This window comes from Glycine soja, chromosome 16, assembly GCF_004193775.1.
Source record: "Glycine soja cultivar W05 chromosome 16, ASM419377v2, whole genome shotgun sequence".
NCBI lineage: Eukaryota > Viridiplantae > Streptophyta > Magnoliopsida > Fabales > Fabaceae > Glycine > Glycine soja.
Genome location: NC_041017.1, coordinates 5,332,261 through 5,349,189, shown reverse-complemented (window position 1 = coordinate 5,349,189; position 16,929 = coordinate 5,332,261). Strand labels below are relative to the sequence as shown.

Below are 16,929 nucleotides of genomic sequence, written 5' to 3'. Positions count from 1 at the left end.
AAAATATAGTTTACAAATTTTTTTTTACCCATAACTAGTCTATCAAAGTCATTTGATGATGTCATAAGTCATTAGATAGTCATTGTGGTTATCACATCATTAGTTAACATTGTTTATAAAGATGACAAAAATATATGTACTTACGAATATTCGCAGATAAAATTTATCCATGGATATAAGATGAATAGTTTAAATGGATATCTATTACCAGTGAGTGTGGATTTTTTTTTACCCACCGTTAAGGAGTAGGTATGTGTATCATAGTATTTATACATGTTATTCATTAAATTACAAAACTACCCTTATCTAAAGTACAAGTACACATAATGTTAGAGTATTTCATGCATACTGTTGCAGCCTGTACACGTTTGCTTATGATTTTAAGATACTGTAACATTATGTGTACTTATACTTTAGATTTATGTTTACTTATGCTTTAGAGATACTTACTTCATATTTAACTCTTTTGTGTTGTTTCTTTTGGACTCTTGATTTTTAATTCACTAGTTATTGCTTGATGTTAACTTCTTTGGTGTTCTTTCTTTTTGGATATGGCTCTTTAATTCACTATAGTTAGTGTTGTTGGGATACATTTTACTAGTAGGAATTAGGTTCGGAGATTCAAAATAACACGATATATGGTATCCTTGTATTTCTTCAATTTTCTTTACAATCACAAAATCTGATATCTTTCATTAAAAACATGTAATCTTCACATACAAAATCTTAAAATAGTATAATTTTATTTTCAATTTTTATAGCAAATAAAGGATTTGTTTGATAATGTATCTTTTAAAAAGAATCACCTTTTTTTAAAAAATATTTTTTTTTTAAATTTGAAGTATCTATAAATACCCAAGTGTATAAAAGAATCTACAGATAATCTTCAAACAGATAACATGTAGTAATGGGTACGGATTTTGCCCAGTAGGGTGGGTAGCAGGTAGCACTACCAATGCCCGATCCATAGTGGCAGATGTATCTTATAGGGTGTGTAGGGACAATTGTCCCCTCAAAGTTTTCCTTTATTTGTATGTGTTATAGTGTAATAAAAACATTGCCCCCAGAAAAAAATAGGCATTGTTCCTACAAAATATTTTTTTTTCTAGAATGAATATAAAAAATACAAGAAATAAAAAAGAATAAATTGATACTAATTTTACTATTTTATCCTTTTAATTTTAGTAGTATTAACAATAAAAAAATATCATAGAACATTTTGAAAATATAAAAATATTATAAATTATTTCTTGTTCAGAAAAACTTACGGATCCGTTACTATCGATCGACCTATTATCATCCTAATTTCCTAATTGTTAGTTAACAATAGGACTCAAATTATTAATAAAGGAAAGTATAGGAAAAAATGCTAAAAGTTTTAATTGAAGACTAAAAGTAAAAATTTTTAAAAAAATAGAGAGAAAAACATAATTGATCTATAAAAGGATCATGAATTAGCCCATCTGAGCGGGCACAAAATCAAAGGCCCAATATATATGCCAGCAACACACTCCAGCCAAATTAATGTTCATACGCGTGTGTTCCCTAGAAGCATTTGTTCTTTATCTACTCTTTTTCAAAGCTTTGCTTTGGGAATATATAAGTGATTTTGTCGGCAGAAGCTGCTCGTTTTGGAGAAACAATTGTTCATATATATATATATATCTGTGTGTGTGTGACCAAGATTCAAGGGTAATCAACTAATGGATATGGTAATTATCTGAAGAAAAAAAATCCTAATGATGTTATGGCAACAGGGATGATGATGTTAACATCATTAAAACGACGTCATGGGATATGGTGATGCTGATGTTGAGACAGAATTAGATCCACCATTCCACTCCACTTCCAAGTTGTAATACCAACGACAAAGGAGTAAAAATATCTCGTGGCGATATAGTATCAAGTATGCAAGACAAATCGTAATGGTAAAGCATGGTTACTAGCTACTAGTACCTGTATAATTTAATTAACATGCTAGATTTATTTTTTTGAGGAAACATACTAGGTTTATTAGTGTGCATATTTATGTACGAGAAAATTAAAGCTAATATATATCCGTGTTATTAAAATTTGAACAATCCTGTAATTCATTACGGACGACTTATTTACTCCATTATATGGAGTATATTCGAACCATGTCCAGTTCTATCCATTATATGGCGTATCTTTAATGAATTAAAAAGTAATGGTAGTAATATAAGATTTAAAAAGTGTGTAAATATAATAATAGCTATATCGTTTTTTGCAGTAAAAAAAAAACTATATCGATTCTTAATTAATCTATTATAATGATTTAAATTTGATGCATGATATAATGGATAGGTACTCGGATATGATGTGGAGTACCTATTCGATCCCCGCAAAAAGATAAAAGCAATGCACTCACTAAATACCTATTGGGTCCCTTAAGAGGCAGATAATTACACTTACTAAATAATCATGGGGTTAAGCCACCCAATCCTGATTAGAGGACATATTGCTTAGAGGGTAATTAGCACGTGTAGATCCAAGAGTTAAAGGCCGAACAATATATATTAGTATAAGAAGGATAGGATTCACAGGTAAAAATCAGTTCATGAAATACACATTTATTATTACCTTTATTGCTCTAAGACAAACCCTTACAACGTTGAAATGTCTCTTAGATGTATTTCCTTTTTGGACCATACCATTCGGACAGAGCAAAAAGGAAGAGAAGTAGCTGGAACCCTTCAGCAGAAGAAATAGTATCCGATAAGATTATGACACTAACACATGGTTATCATGTTAATATGTCTCACCTATTATATTAGTATTATTTTGCCAAATCAGCTCACCTGTCAATTCTACTATTTTATTGTTTTTTTAATGTTATCTTTTCAAAATTAATGTCATTTATTGGTTCAATTGTAGTTAAATTGTGATTGAACCGGCATTAATAAAATAATATTAAATAAATATAATATTGTAACTTTTTAGCACTATAAACTAAACTATAATATTATTTTGATAGATTTTTAAATTCCAAGTACAAATAAAAGTCCAAGAAAAATATCAAAATACTTAAATTTAAATTTTAATAAAAACAAAACAATATTCATTAACAATAGCAAGTTCATATCTAGAGTAAAAAGGAAAATAACAAACTATTATAATATAAAATTATAAAAATTAAGATATAAAAATATTAAATTAATATAAATGAGTAAATTATATATTTCATAAGAAAAAAAATATAATTTTAACATCCCAATTATTTGTACTTAAAATTTTTTGGGTAAAAATAACTAAGGTTTGAATGATAGTTAGTGTTATAGCATTTTAAATAATGAAATAATTGTTTTAGGTGTGTGATATTCTTGAATGAATAAGTGCTATAGAATTTTAATTATAGGCATAAGAAGATGTGTTTTAGGCCTAAAAAAACCTTAATCAAAATCTAGTTAGGTAAAGTTAAACCAGTCATATAAAAGTCAAAGTAGGGGAAATGGCTTCATTAATGATATTTTTGTAATTATATGATTTTTTAGGTCATAAATTATTTTGATCCTTGATAAAATTATTTTTTAGATTGTGTTCGATAAAACTAGTTGAAAAGTGTTTTGTAAAACTAGTTGTTGAAGTAGTTGAAAAGTGTAAAATGATAGAAAAATAATAAAATCATGATTTATTTAAATAAGGTAACAAAGAAAATGAATAAATGTATCAAAAATAAAAATGAAATAAAATATTAAAAGTTAGAAGTTAACATTTAAAAAAATGATATTTGGTTTCAAAAAACTCTTAAAACTAATGAGAAACTATTAAAAAAACTTACTTACCGAACAATCAAATGACTTTTTCAACTAGTAAAAAAATTAGAAGATAGCTGAAACATTTTGTCGAACATAATCTTAGTTCAAGGAAATTTTTTGTTATGCATTGATAATTAATTTATTGAGCATAATTAGTGTTTTGACTTCTAATCATAGAAAATTCATTCCAAACTAGATTTGGGTGATTCCAAAGATATTGAACTCATAAAATTATTTGTGATAATATGATTTATTTATTAGAGTCAAATTAATTAAAATAGGATGATTTAGAGATATTTAAAATGTTTTTTTTAAATCACATTTTAGAAATATAGAAAAAGCCCTTAGACCTAATTTAGAGTTCCTGTATAAGCTAAGAGAGACCCCTGACTCCGTTGTGGCAGCCGAATTTTGAGTACAGAGAAATGTGAAGTGCTCTTGGCTTCTCTGAGTTCTCTCTAGGTTCCTCATTTCTCCTCCTTCTCTCTTGATTTTCATATTTTGTTTAAACTCCCGGGCGTTACATGTATAAATAATTAATTTCTCAACATAAATGTTAATAGGTTTCTGGCAGGTGTGCTTTTGGCTTCTCATCTTACAGTCAATTTCTACATTTTTATTTGCAGAAAAATATATTTGGATTGTGCTATTTTATATTTAGTGGAGAAAATTATAGGTATGATAGATGATCATATATGATAGGAAGAAAAAAATAAAAAAGAATAAAATGTGTTGGTGGGTTTGTAAAAAAATGAAGTATTCAAATATAATGATTCTTTGTTTGCATGTATAAACTTCTCAAAGAGTTAGAATAATGACAGCTTAAAACAAAATCGTTCCTACATTAAAATAAATACTTGCTAGCTCTAGACCGTTTTTTTTATCATTGATCACAGATATACGCTTTATTTGTAAGTTTATCTTGAGAATTCATGTACATATAAGTGGGGAGTGGGAGGAATCATACTAAAGCAATAGAAAAAGAGCGAATAACATTACATGAAAGCAAAAAGCTCCCTTACCTATAGCAGTATGGAAAAACTAATGCAAAAAATAAAAGAAAAAGAATTTCAAGTTATAATTATAGTTCTTTAATATTTTGCTCAAGTGATACCGGGGCACCAATTTCCGGTATATATATTTTTTAACGTGTGCAAGTACAGAAAAACAAATTCTTTTAGAGTGTGTTTGGATATATAAGAATTTCAATTATTTCAATTTAAATTTTTTTATTTTCAAAATTTTTGTTTGGATAAAAAAAATTAAAATGATGAGAGTAAAAGAAAATGAGTCACAAGTTGGATAATGGAAAACTTTTAAGTGAAAGAAAGGATAGAAGTTATAAAGAAAATACGAATGTTTTGAAAAGTTAGAAAATTTTAATTTCTCAGAAGGATAATTAATATCTGTTTATAAAGGAGGTGATGAAAACATCTGTTTCAAGGAATAATTAAGATCTTTTACATTTATGAAGTAACTGCGATCAGCGGATCATCCACTGGCTATATCCTCTTTCTTACAGCACTGGGTTGAGAGAAAGAATATTATGGTACAAACTTACAACTACGATAATGAAAACCTTCATTAAGTGCGAGTTTGCTTCAAATATATATATATATATATATATATATATATATATATATATATATATATATATATTACAATTTGGAACCTATAGTTTGATACAATAAGAAAGCAATAATTTTCAATTTCTACTCACTATGACATGATAATCCAAAATAATACTTAATCACTATGCAACCCGTAGTTTTAATTTGCCAAACGTGTTCATATATATAAGCCAAACAAACTACTACTAGTTAACATTAGCATACTTAATTATTACAGCATAGCATAATTATCTCTACAGAGTGCCAAAAAATTGGCCCAAATTAAAAAAGGTACTAATATTTATTAAATGCTACTAAAATACATATAGCAACTAATAACAATTGATAGATGACCGGATTTCTTAAGCATGAAATTCACATTATTTGCTTTATGTGTTTTTATCGCTCAAGCATCAAACGTTTCTGAACCATAGCAATATATATTTCAGCTTTGGTGTCCACGCTTTCATCGGCTGGCTGGCGATACAACTCATCCAAATTGCTCCTACTGTCTGCAACCACAATGCGAAGCTTCGGATTTCGCTTTGTGGTTGCATAGTCCTCGTGGACAACGAACCCTACTGAGGCAGGAGAAGAAGAATAGTGATTTGTCTTAATATCTGAAGCTGTTGTTGTGTATTGCACGGTGGTTGAGGAAGCTAATTTTGGTGCATTTCTATAGAAAGGCAAGGATTTTCCTCTCATGGACGACCCTCTGTGGCTCTTTCTGTATGCCTCCATTTTCACCAGCAAGTTTTGAGAACAAAATACAGGGTACTAGAATTATTAAATTAAAGGAGATTATTGCACGGTGTGAATTTCAGTAGTTCAGTAGCATGAGGGTTGTGGGTATATATATTGTTGTTTCTGAAGTGGAATCCGGATAAAGATGAGGATGGTCCCTCATCTAAAAATCTTGAGGCATAATCTCTTTAAACCCGTATTGGCTCACTGGTTTATTCCAATTATTATTTTAGTAAGTCTAGTTGCTTTCTAAAATATGTTGGTCTCTTTTTGCTAATGGAATCGATCGATATTAAGTTTTGCTAATCCTTTAGCTAGAAAATTAACGCTTGTTGGTCCAGCTTTTTGCTTTTCACTTTCTAGTTTTAACAACTGTTCTCTAGAATAATTTCAAACATTTCAATGATCAATTTCTTATTTAAAATCTTCGATGATATTTAGATAAAAAATTTCATAAAATACTTATAAAAAGTAAGAAAAAATGTTTTTTTTTTCTATAACCTAAAACTAACTTATACATAACTTAAAATGAGATTTTGCAGAACCTAACATGAAAGAGTTAGATGTGTCATCTTAGCTCTAAACTCTATGGGTGGTCCACTTTGCCCCTATAATGACTCTAGGATTTTTTAGCCCACCTTAACGAGGGAGCTTAATAGAATTTTTTTCCCAGATATTAAAAAAAATAAAATTTATCAAAACATACCACTCCCCCATTATTTACACCAATATATGAATTTATTATTTATAGTATAAATTCGGATGGTTAGAGAGATCCAAATTTACATTATAATTTTTAAAAAAATGAGTTTCAACGTTGAGAATTTGGGTCCCCCAAACCCAAATTCTTAACGTGTGTTTTCCTTTTTATTAAAATTTTTTAAAATTATTTTTAAAAAAATATATAAATAAAGGAAACTAATAAAATTAGAGAAGATTACGAAGTTAAACAAAATTAGTTAAAAATATTACAATGTAATTTTTTTTTTGAAGACCTACATTAATATTAAATTGTACAGTTGAAGAATGTTTTATTAATTTATAAATGATGTGAAATGAAATACATTGATAGTAAAAAAAAATTAATTTGCTTGACTTGAACTTGCAGGATGGTGGGGTACCTATTTTTGAATGACCAACTAACTTGCAGATTGAACACCATTTTGGTTGACTTCTTTCCCTCTCATTCATATTTGTTCGTATTCTTGTAGATTTTGATTAACCTTTTTTGTTTCTCCTCATGGCTGGATTGACACATAATTGTGATACTTCATATGGTGACCAATAATCATGATGACACATACCTGCTAACGGGACTTTGAAGACACTTGACATGTAATTTAATGTGTACGTTGGACTAACATATTGTAAGTAATCTATATTGATGTGCTTACATGCAGCAATGACATGTGCACATGGCATGTGTAGCTTTTGAGGTTTCCCACAATCACATGTTTTTTTATCCAGCCTGACAGTGAATTTCTCCATTCGATGCCTCTCTCTCGTATTCACTATTTCCTCAACTTGAAATTGAAATCTTTGGTGATCAAACTGTTGAACGAAGTGAGTGTTGGACTTAATTTCTTCTACAGTGATGAACTTGACTACAATAAGTGTGTAAACTTGTCCGGAGGCGATCATTGCATCAGGCTGAGTCCCACAGTCAACAAAATATTTGTTTAACTTCTCATGTGTGGCTCTGACCAAGACTGTGATTGGAAAATTTTGAATTTTTTTAGCACCGAGTTTAGTGACTTTGCCAAATTAGTGGTCATGTGTCCCTACCGTTTTCCCTCATGTCATGCCAAGGTCCATTGCTCCCTTGGTATTTGATCAAGCCATGCAGTGTCGTGCGGGTTGTCTTCTTGTAACTCCCGGTAGTGGTGAAAAAATTTTGGTTGAGTCATGGCATACCCTGTAGTTTGAAAAAAAAATATAAATTTGAATGTTAGTTTAATGTTAAATAATTAAATATTATGCATTATAATATAAACAAAATATCTTACCCAAAACTCAGAATCTCTTTTTTAGTCTAAAAATTATAATGGACGTTTCTTAAAAAAAATAAAAGCTTTACTAACATAACTGACATAAAATAAATAACTCATAATCTTTTTTTTATACTGTGAATAGTAAACATGTATATTGGTGTAAATAATGGGGGGAATTGTATGTTTTGGTAATTTTTTTGTATATCTAGGAAAATAATCGAGCTTAATAATCCCATTTAGTACGGGATAAGAACTATGGCTTAAGAATGATCAACTCAAAGGTCATGACTACTTCAAAAAAAATATTTTTCAACTATTAAAAAAATATTTTTATCCCAATCTCAATTAACCTAAGTAATTTCACCTAAAGCATCTCTAGATCGGCCATGCTTGAGGCTTCTTTTGGCCAACCTTAGTTAAGCCATATCTTTTAACTAGCTTCAACTGAGAGCATCTTTAGCTCGCCATTGGCAAGGGTGGCATATTTGGCTCGACCCTAGTTGAGAAATCTTTTGACAGGCCTTGACCTTTGTCACGACATATTTGACTTGGCCTTGGCCAGGGAATCTTCATGTTAACCTTTGTAGCAAATCTTTTTGTTAGCCTTGATTGAGGCATCTTTCGACCGGCCTGGGGCTACTTTTAGCTATCCTCAGCCATTTCATCTTTAAGCCAACCTTGATCAAGTCATCTATTAGCCGACCTCAGTTAGGGCACCTTTGGTTCAGCCTTGACCATGATAGTTTTGGCTCATCCATGACCACAGCATCTATGGCTTAGTCTCGACCATGATATATTTGGCTCAGCTAAGACCATGACATCTTTGGCTCAGCCTTGACCAAGGTATTTTAGGCTTCACTTCGACCAATCCATCTTTGAGTCTACTTCAGCCAAGGTTGGGTTAGGGCATCATGACTTGTCCACAGCTAAGGCATCTTGATTCAACCCTGGCTAGATCATCTTCAACTAGGTTTCGACCAAAGTATTTTGTACTCTGTTTTGGCAAAAGTATTTTCTACTCAACTTTGACTAGAACGTTTTCAACACGATCGCAGCCAAAATATGTTTAACTCAATCTTAGAAAAAGTATGTTTAACTTGACCTCATCTCTAAAGCATCTTCAACTATGTTTCTAGTAGAATATCTTCGACTCAACCTAGGCTAAAGTATTTTTAACTAGGTTTCAACTATGTTTTACTTGATTTTGGTCGAAGAAGTATTTCCAACTTAGCCATGGTCAAAATATGTTCAACTTGGCCTCAACTAAGGTATGTTCAACTCAACCTTAGCCATAATGTGTTTAACTTAGCTAAAGATACCAGAGTATCTTCAACAAGGTTTTGGCTAGGGTATCTTCAAATCGATTTGACTGGAATATAACCTCAATCTTTCCTAGAGTATCTTCAACTCGATTTCTGTTAGTATTTTTTCAACTCAATCTCGTTCAAAGTATCTTTAACACAGTCTCGGCTAAAATATATTCAACTTAATTGGTTTCAGTCATAATATCTTTCATTTGCCCCACTTAGACTATCTTCATCTTAACCTTGGCCGTAATATTAAAAAGTAGGTCAAATTATTAAAATTTAAAGCCTATAAACTAGCTCTAACCCAACGAGTCCAAGCCAAATTTGGTCAGGGCTGAATGGATCGAGTAAAGCTATTTTGATGGCTCTAGAAAGAGCTTTTACAAGTTAACTTAAGTGTAAATTATGTTTAACTTATGGTAAAACCTATTTCATTTTTTCTTATTAAATAAGTGTTTATGGTATTCAAACAAGATTTTAAAAATTGTTTCCATCATAAATTAAAAAAAAACAACAATTTAGAGATAACTTTTCATTATCTTTTCTTGTTTGTGTGGTTTTAGGCTTTTAGTTCAAAGGTATAATCAATAGAAGTGGTGCTACAGATAGTGAGAGCCATGTTGGTTTTGCAAAGATTTATTCATAATTTCAAAAACTAAAAACATTTGAAATTATAAATTAAACACACACTGTCGGTAGAATTCTTTTCTTGAAATAATCAAGTTCCCTTGCCTTAACTTGAATTAGTTATGGTTGATAGTGATTTATGAGTAGTAAGAATCTAAAACAAAAACTTTGGCTTGAAAAATCTGCCCTTCCAAAGCTTGGAAAGGGATCAGATTCTGTCTCTGTGGAACAAAATTTCTTGCGAGGTTAGGCTGCATAGTACATCCACATAACCAATTATACCTTTTTCTTATCTACAAAATATGTTATGGATTAATATATTTTTCTTTTGTCTCATACTTACAGCTAGCTGTTACATATGTTAATAAAATATATAAAAAAAAGCTAGCTTTTACATATGAAAAATGGGATAGGCTTAATTTAAGATTTTGCATAAAGGGATACGGGGCTCCACATTATATGCTTGATAGTTCAGATTTCATAGGAGGGGGATTTATACTTCATCCACTAAACCCAAGCTTTTCTGCTATGTATAATTTCGAGAAGATGCTTTTTGATTGTATATTATTATATATGTACCATCACCTCAACACGATACGTGAAACCTAAGAATTTTAGTTTTCAGTGTATTTAGGAAATTTTGACTATTTAAGCAATTTTTGGGTCCACTAGCTAATTAACACGACGAATTAGCAGATTGTGCAGCAGCAGCAGAAAGCTAAAACCATATCTCCAAAAAGACTGAAGAAAGCAAGATAATAATAGTGGATGATGATGGATAAGAATGGTGTCCTTTTCAATACTTTAAACAGTTCATGGGAGCTTTCGTTTGTAGCACGAGCCAGACTTGCCTTGCAATATATGAAATTTACTCTCTAGCTTGTATATTAAATTAGAATAAATTTTATAAATCTAGATCAAATAAGAGTATATTTTATATAAAAATGAATTAATTTTATAATCTGTTTTCTTTAAATAACTGTACCCAAATTTATATATAACTTGTTTTATTTATCAAATTGTTATTTAAAGACTTTATCTGAATTAATTATGAATTGTATATATATTAACTCACTTATGTACTTGTAAATAATTTTTCTCACATATTTTTAAATTTCATTTAATTTAAAAAAAATTGTGCAATATATAAAATAATTGTCTGTATTAATTTTTAAAATATTACCAAAATACTCTCATTCAAAACTGTCACGTTGCATTTCATGCAAAGTCAATTATAATCAACCCTATGTGACAGATTTAGAATTTTGTGTGAAACGATAACCACTTTTAAGAAGGATGCTTCTATTTGGACACTCAAAAATTTTAAACATCTTATTAATGTTTTTTTATTTTTTTTCTGAATTTCTTCCTATCATATTATATCACACTAATTAAATCAATTACTTTTTTTTTCATCTCTCTCAAGATGTAAACATCAAAGAAATACCCCTATCATCACACCACCATATTTTTTTTAAAGTAATGATACATCTATAAACATTTCATTATTCTAAATATATATATCTCCAATACTTCTTTATCTCAATCACTCTCTTCCTATCATATCATAAACTATATTATATTTATATTTTTTTTCTTTTTTTGTCTTTCATTAAGTGTCAATAATAATATCGGTGTTCAGCATTTTTCTATTTTTTATGACCCTCCATTCCATCACCCTGCTATAAACATTAGTGAGCCACTTGTCTCTCCCTTTTTCACTTTTGCCCTTCAATTTTCTGTTTCCCTTCTTCGTTTGTGCACCCCATATACCACACCTTTGTTTCTGTTGCATCCTGCATGTCTTGCCACCACTGCATCAGGTTAGTCTCTCATGTCCTTTCTTTGTCTCTCTTTTATTGCCATTGTCTCTAGCCCTCTCTGTGATGTTTGAGTAGGCTGTCCACTATGCCATTGTAGTTTCTACCTCACACCAGCATTACGCCCCACCGTGCTAACCATGCAACCCTCATTCTTATCTTCATTCAATAGTTAGTACTATTTTTTTTTGTTTTAATTTATCTTTAGATAAAATTTGATATTTTGTTAGATGAGAAAAACATATATTATTACAATTTAAGTTTAATTGCACTTTTAATCTCACAGATATTGCAATTATACAATTTTAGTCCATCAAATTTATATTATGCTAATTAAATTTCTCATGTATCTTAATTATGTAATTTTAGTCATTCAAGTTTTATTGAACTAATTATGTCTCCTGGGTATTGCAATTATACAATTTAATAGATCAATATTATTCTTGTTAATATATATACTTGAAAGACTAAAATTGCATAGTTATAATACTGGAGCTCAAGTTGTCAATTGAAACCTAGAAGACTAAATTGGCACATTTGTGATGTATAGAGATCCAATTGATACAATTAAAATTGAATTATTACCAAAGACATTAAAAGTAAAATTAAGTCTATAATTTATTTTACAAGATTAATTAGCTTGCTTATCGATCAGAGTTGCTTTATTGTGACATGAGGATGATTTTCTTGTAGAAGATCTTATATTCACATGTATGAGATTCTTTTGAAGTTATAGTGTGGAATATACTCCGCCCATAATATATATGAGGTATGTTATGATATGGTCATTATTATTACTGGTTATTTACTGCTTAATTTGCAAATGTATTTTATGCAATTAAAATTATATAATGATCATAATAAAATATCTAACGTACTTTATTTATTAACATTATTGGCATATAATTTAGAAAGTGTAACACAAGTGACAAATGACAAATAGTTTAAATCTTTTAAGCATATCAATTTAATTTTTAGACTCAGGTTATGTGAATAGAACAATATATGTGGGGGAGAGAAATTTTTTTTAACTGATATTCTACTTCCTAAAAATTAATTAATCTTCTTTTTTTTCTAACATCCTCAAGGGATTAGTCTCTCTGTGAATACCTTGTCAAAAAAAATATATAATATTGACATAATTGTATAATTTTCTGTACATGTAAGAGGAATTTATCAAATTCTTAAGCATTTATTACATTTTAGTTTAATCAAATTATATATAATTTAATAAAGAATAAATAATGTAAACATATTTAGGAATTAAATTATATTTTTAGTTAAATGTATAATTTTTAATTTTATTATAATTATAATATTATTTATTTAACTATTAAAATAATTATTCTATATTTTTTATCAATAAATGTCAGTTTGTTAGTTTTTGTTAAAAATGTTAATTGAGAGATTCAAACACATAACCTCTTTCTCCTTCTTTCTCCGTTCACTCCTCCTTGATGGTTGGACTAACTTTATATCTCTTATTATTCTATATTTTTAATAATTATAAAAAATAAAATATGAAATAAATAATTATAAAAATATAGTAAAAAAAAATCCTAACCCAATTACAACCTTAATTAGATTTTTCCCATCAAACTCAAAGCGAAGTCCAATATCCTTGGATTCAGTTTTTATTATCATGCCTATCTATTGTGACTCATCCGTTATACCTTTTGCAATTATACGTTTAAAATTTTGTAGAACACATAACTGTCCTCAATTAATTATGGGCAGATCATTTTCTTGTAACTATTTTTATGTATTCAAGAAATTCAATTGCGTATGACTCATACCTTGGGTTTCTTGGAGGTACTTGATTTCGAATATGTTCTCAAAAGATATGGAACATTTTTATAATTTTAGGTACCTGGTGCGTGTGTGTACTTCTAACAATAGTAACTAACTACCTTTTTGGGTTTGATCGGTCTCCAACCATTTAGAGATAGATTCTACAAATAATAATGCATGTTTGATTGCAACAGGGTTGGATGCATATATGCATGCAGGTTGAATGTGCTCGTGACCGTATGTGTCTAGTAGTGACTTAGAGAGGCATCTAATATTGTTGACATGGGACCAAACTTTATTGATTATTTCACCTTAATTTGGTGTTTGTGTCCTTATACAATTGCATTCTTTCTTCACCTTTTGTACGATGGAGCAAGCAACGGTTGAGAAGAGTAAACTAACTTGTCGTGCCCACCTGGCTTGCATAAAATATTGGTCATGCATGAGACAAGAGTTTTAAAGTTAATTGTTTAGAATTCTAGGATAAGATACTCCAACTCACTGTCTAGTCGTACATCTCACCTATTCAAGTTGGTTATTATTGCTTGGATTCCTTCACTTTCTTGCTTACTAGGATAATTAACTTTGAGCTTTTCACTGCTCATAAATATCAATTGTCTATGGAAGGGCTCCTAAAAACAACTATGTCTATATATCGAAGGAGTTTTAATTCGACGACTATTGCTCAAAGTAAACTCCGACATTCATCAAGAAAATCTAATTTAACTAGTTGAATAAGAATAAGATGTATGAATATTATAAATTTTAGATTATTATATTTAATTGTTACTAATAAAAAAACTCCTTTGCATTCAATTAAATTGTAGACAGGTAATCAGGATTATATCAGTTAAGGTTGTACTTGCGATTATGTAATTACTTTGTACCATTGAAATTGAGAAAAATATTTGTTGTAATAAAATTAAGTTTTATTATAAAAAATGAAATTACTTTTATTTGTATATTAAAGAAGGGAAAATTAAAGTTAAATGTACACCTTAACTTTAGAGTGTATGGGTGAAAGGAAAATGTATAAAGAGAATTAAAAGAAGAAAAATAAATTGATAAATGTGATAAATGATGTGATGAAAAATAAGGAGAGATATGTAAAAAAAATAAAAATGGAAGTGAGATGGAAGAAAAAATGGTTTCGCTCATCTTATACTTTTGTTTGGTAAAATTCGGATATAATATTTAATTTTTAAATAAAAATACGTAGTTTACAAATTACAATATATTAATCAAGTATTATATATTAAATTTGAGTACAAACAATACCTCTCAATTCACTCTCAATGTGTCGTTTGTGATTTCTCTGCACCTATGTGAAAGATCCCGCATTTTATCTTTTTTATCCCTTAAATATTAAATTCAGTTCATCTCAACTTGTTTGATTGCTAATATAAATTATTTTCTACAAGTATAAATTTGAATTTGAATTTACTATATCCAATTAATAATTTATTTATATAATTTATTTCCAAACTCACTCTTCAGTTTCAAGTCTCATTTTTATTCAATATAATTAGTTTTATTTTAAAAGTAGAATTCTCATTTATCTCCTTTTATATTTAATTTATTTTTTAAATTCTCAAATTTAAAAAGATAAATACACATAATATTTTAAATTAATCATGTGATTACTATATAACTTTTCATACTTTTAAAATAACAACTATTCTCACCAGATATATCTACATATATATGTACGTGTAAAATTTAAATTTTAAAATACACTAAATTTATTTATTAAGATAACTATGTATAAAAAAATTCACTTGTCCTTTGCATGCTTTCTGAACTCATCACTCTGTACTCCTTTTTCATACACTGATAAGTTTTCCTAATTTATAAATTATAATACATGTTTTGTGAGTTTTGATATTAACTTATTTAATAATTTTCAATTTTAATTAATTAATAATGCTTCCAATTTATAATTCATATGTAATTCCATAAAAAAAAAATTCAATACTCAAACTTATATTTTAAACCTTAAGTTTTTTTTACCGAAAACTTTTTTTTTATATAAATATTCGTCAATGTATAAGATAAGATACAATTTATTAGCTAGTAAATGCGCCTACAATTATCATTATAAACACTTCAAGTTTTTTTTTTTTTACTGCATAAAGACTTCAATAAAAACAATACACCCTACCTCAAATTTGTTTTATTGCTGTAATATCATCATAAGAAATTTAGAAAATATATCCATTTCAGTTATTCACGGATTTACTACACAGACTAGATCTTGCTTGGACTTTACGTTGGGAAGGCTTCTGGCCTTTATGATGCTTTCCCTTTGTATAAAGTGCAAGAGAATCCATGACCAAAAATAAAAAAAATAAAAAAAAAATAAGGCGAGAGAATCTAATCCTATATTAAAAAGTGAAATCCCTTTATATTTTCTAGCATATCAATTCATTCTTCCCTTTTTCCCACGAGTATCTCTCAACCACTAGATGAAAAATTAATTTCATCTATAATATATTATTCTTTTCGTTAAATAAATTATTCTTTTACATGTAAATATAACAAAATTTTATACTACTATGTTAATCTTATGAGGTTTATTACTTTTTAATTTATGAAATATGAGTAGTTACATAATAAACAAATAAATTTAATAAATAATTGACATTTAAGATAAATAAATTATTGAGTTTTCCTGTCTGGTTAGTTTTTTTTATTCTAATTTTTGGTAGAAAAACTATTTGTAAAAAGGATAATTATTAAGAATCAATTGGATTAAAATTAAAGATTAAAGTCCCTGTATTTACAAAAATGGTAAATTTAAATACTAATTGGAATAAAATTAAAAGTTTAGTAGTATTTATTTGTAAAAAAAATAGTAAAATTTAAAGATCAATTGAGACAAAATTAAATTTTAAAGTGTCTGCTTATACATTATAAAAAAAAGTGTCTGTTTATATATATATATATAAAGTAAAGGACTTATTACTCTTTTTCCTTTTCTATTTTGTTTCTTTTGTAGTGTTCTAACATAGTTGTTATCTCTTTTCACCAACCGACCGAAAAACAAGTGATTTTGTCTAACAAGGGCGGAGATTTGCTTAACTTGTTGCTAAGAGTGTCAATGATTGAATATGAACATGATTGCTCCACTCCACCACCTGTAGCTTAAGGATAGGTTGCACATTATTCTTATTGAAGTTTTATTTTTTAAAAGATTCTCGAATGAGATTGATCTACCTTATTTTATATATGGGGGAAAAGAACTAAAGTCTAGCTAGGATATT

General features: G+C 28.6%; 1 protein-coding gene and 1 long non-coding RNA gene across 2 annotated transcripts; one reads left to right on the top strand and one right to left on the bottom strand.

Moving 5' to 3' along the window:
* Positions 1-5,544: 5,544 nt before the first annotated feature.
* Positions 5,545-6,224, bottom strand: LOC114390137. Its single transcript, XM_028350822.1, has one exon. It carries the CDS (start codon positions 6,125-6,127, stop codon positions 5,786-5,788), a length of 342 nt encoding a protein of 113 aa, XP_028206623.1. The 5' UTR covers positions 6,128-6,224; the 3' UTR covers positions 5,545-5,785.
* Positions 6,225-11,756: 5,532 nt separating this feature from the next.
* On the top strand, positions 11,757-14,344 carry LOC114389470. The gene is made up of 3 exons (XR_003661775.1): positions 11,757-11,878; positions 12,569-12,644; positions 13,861-14,344. It is a non-coding gene; the product is annotated as an uncharacterized LOC114389470 (long non-coding RNA).
* Positions 14,345-16,929: the final 2,585 nt, after the last annotated feature.

Excerpts from the sequence above, each read along its gene's own strand:
- LOC114390137 (XM_028350822.1), bottom strand. The coding sequence starts at position 6,127 with ATGGAGGCATACAGAAAGAGCCACAGAGGGTCGTCCATGAGAGGAAAA.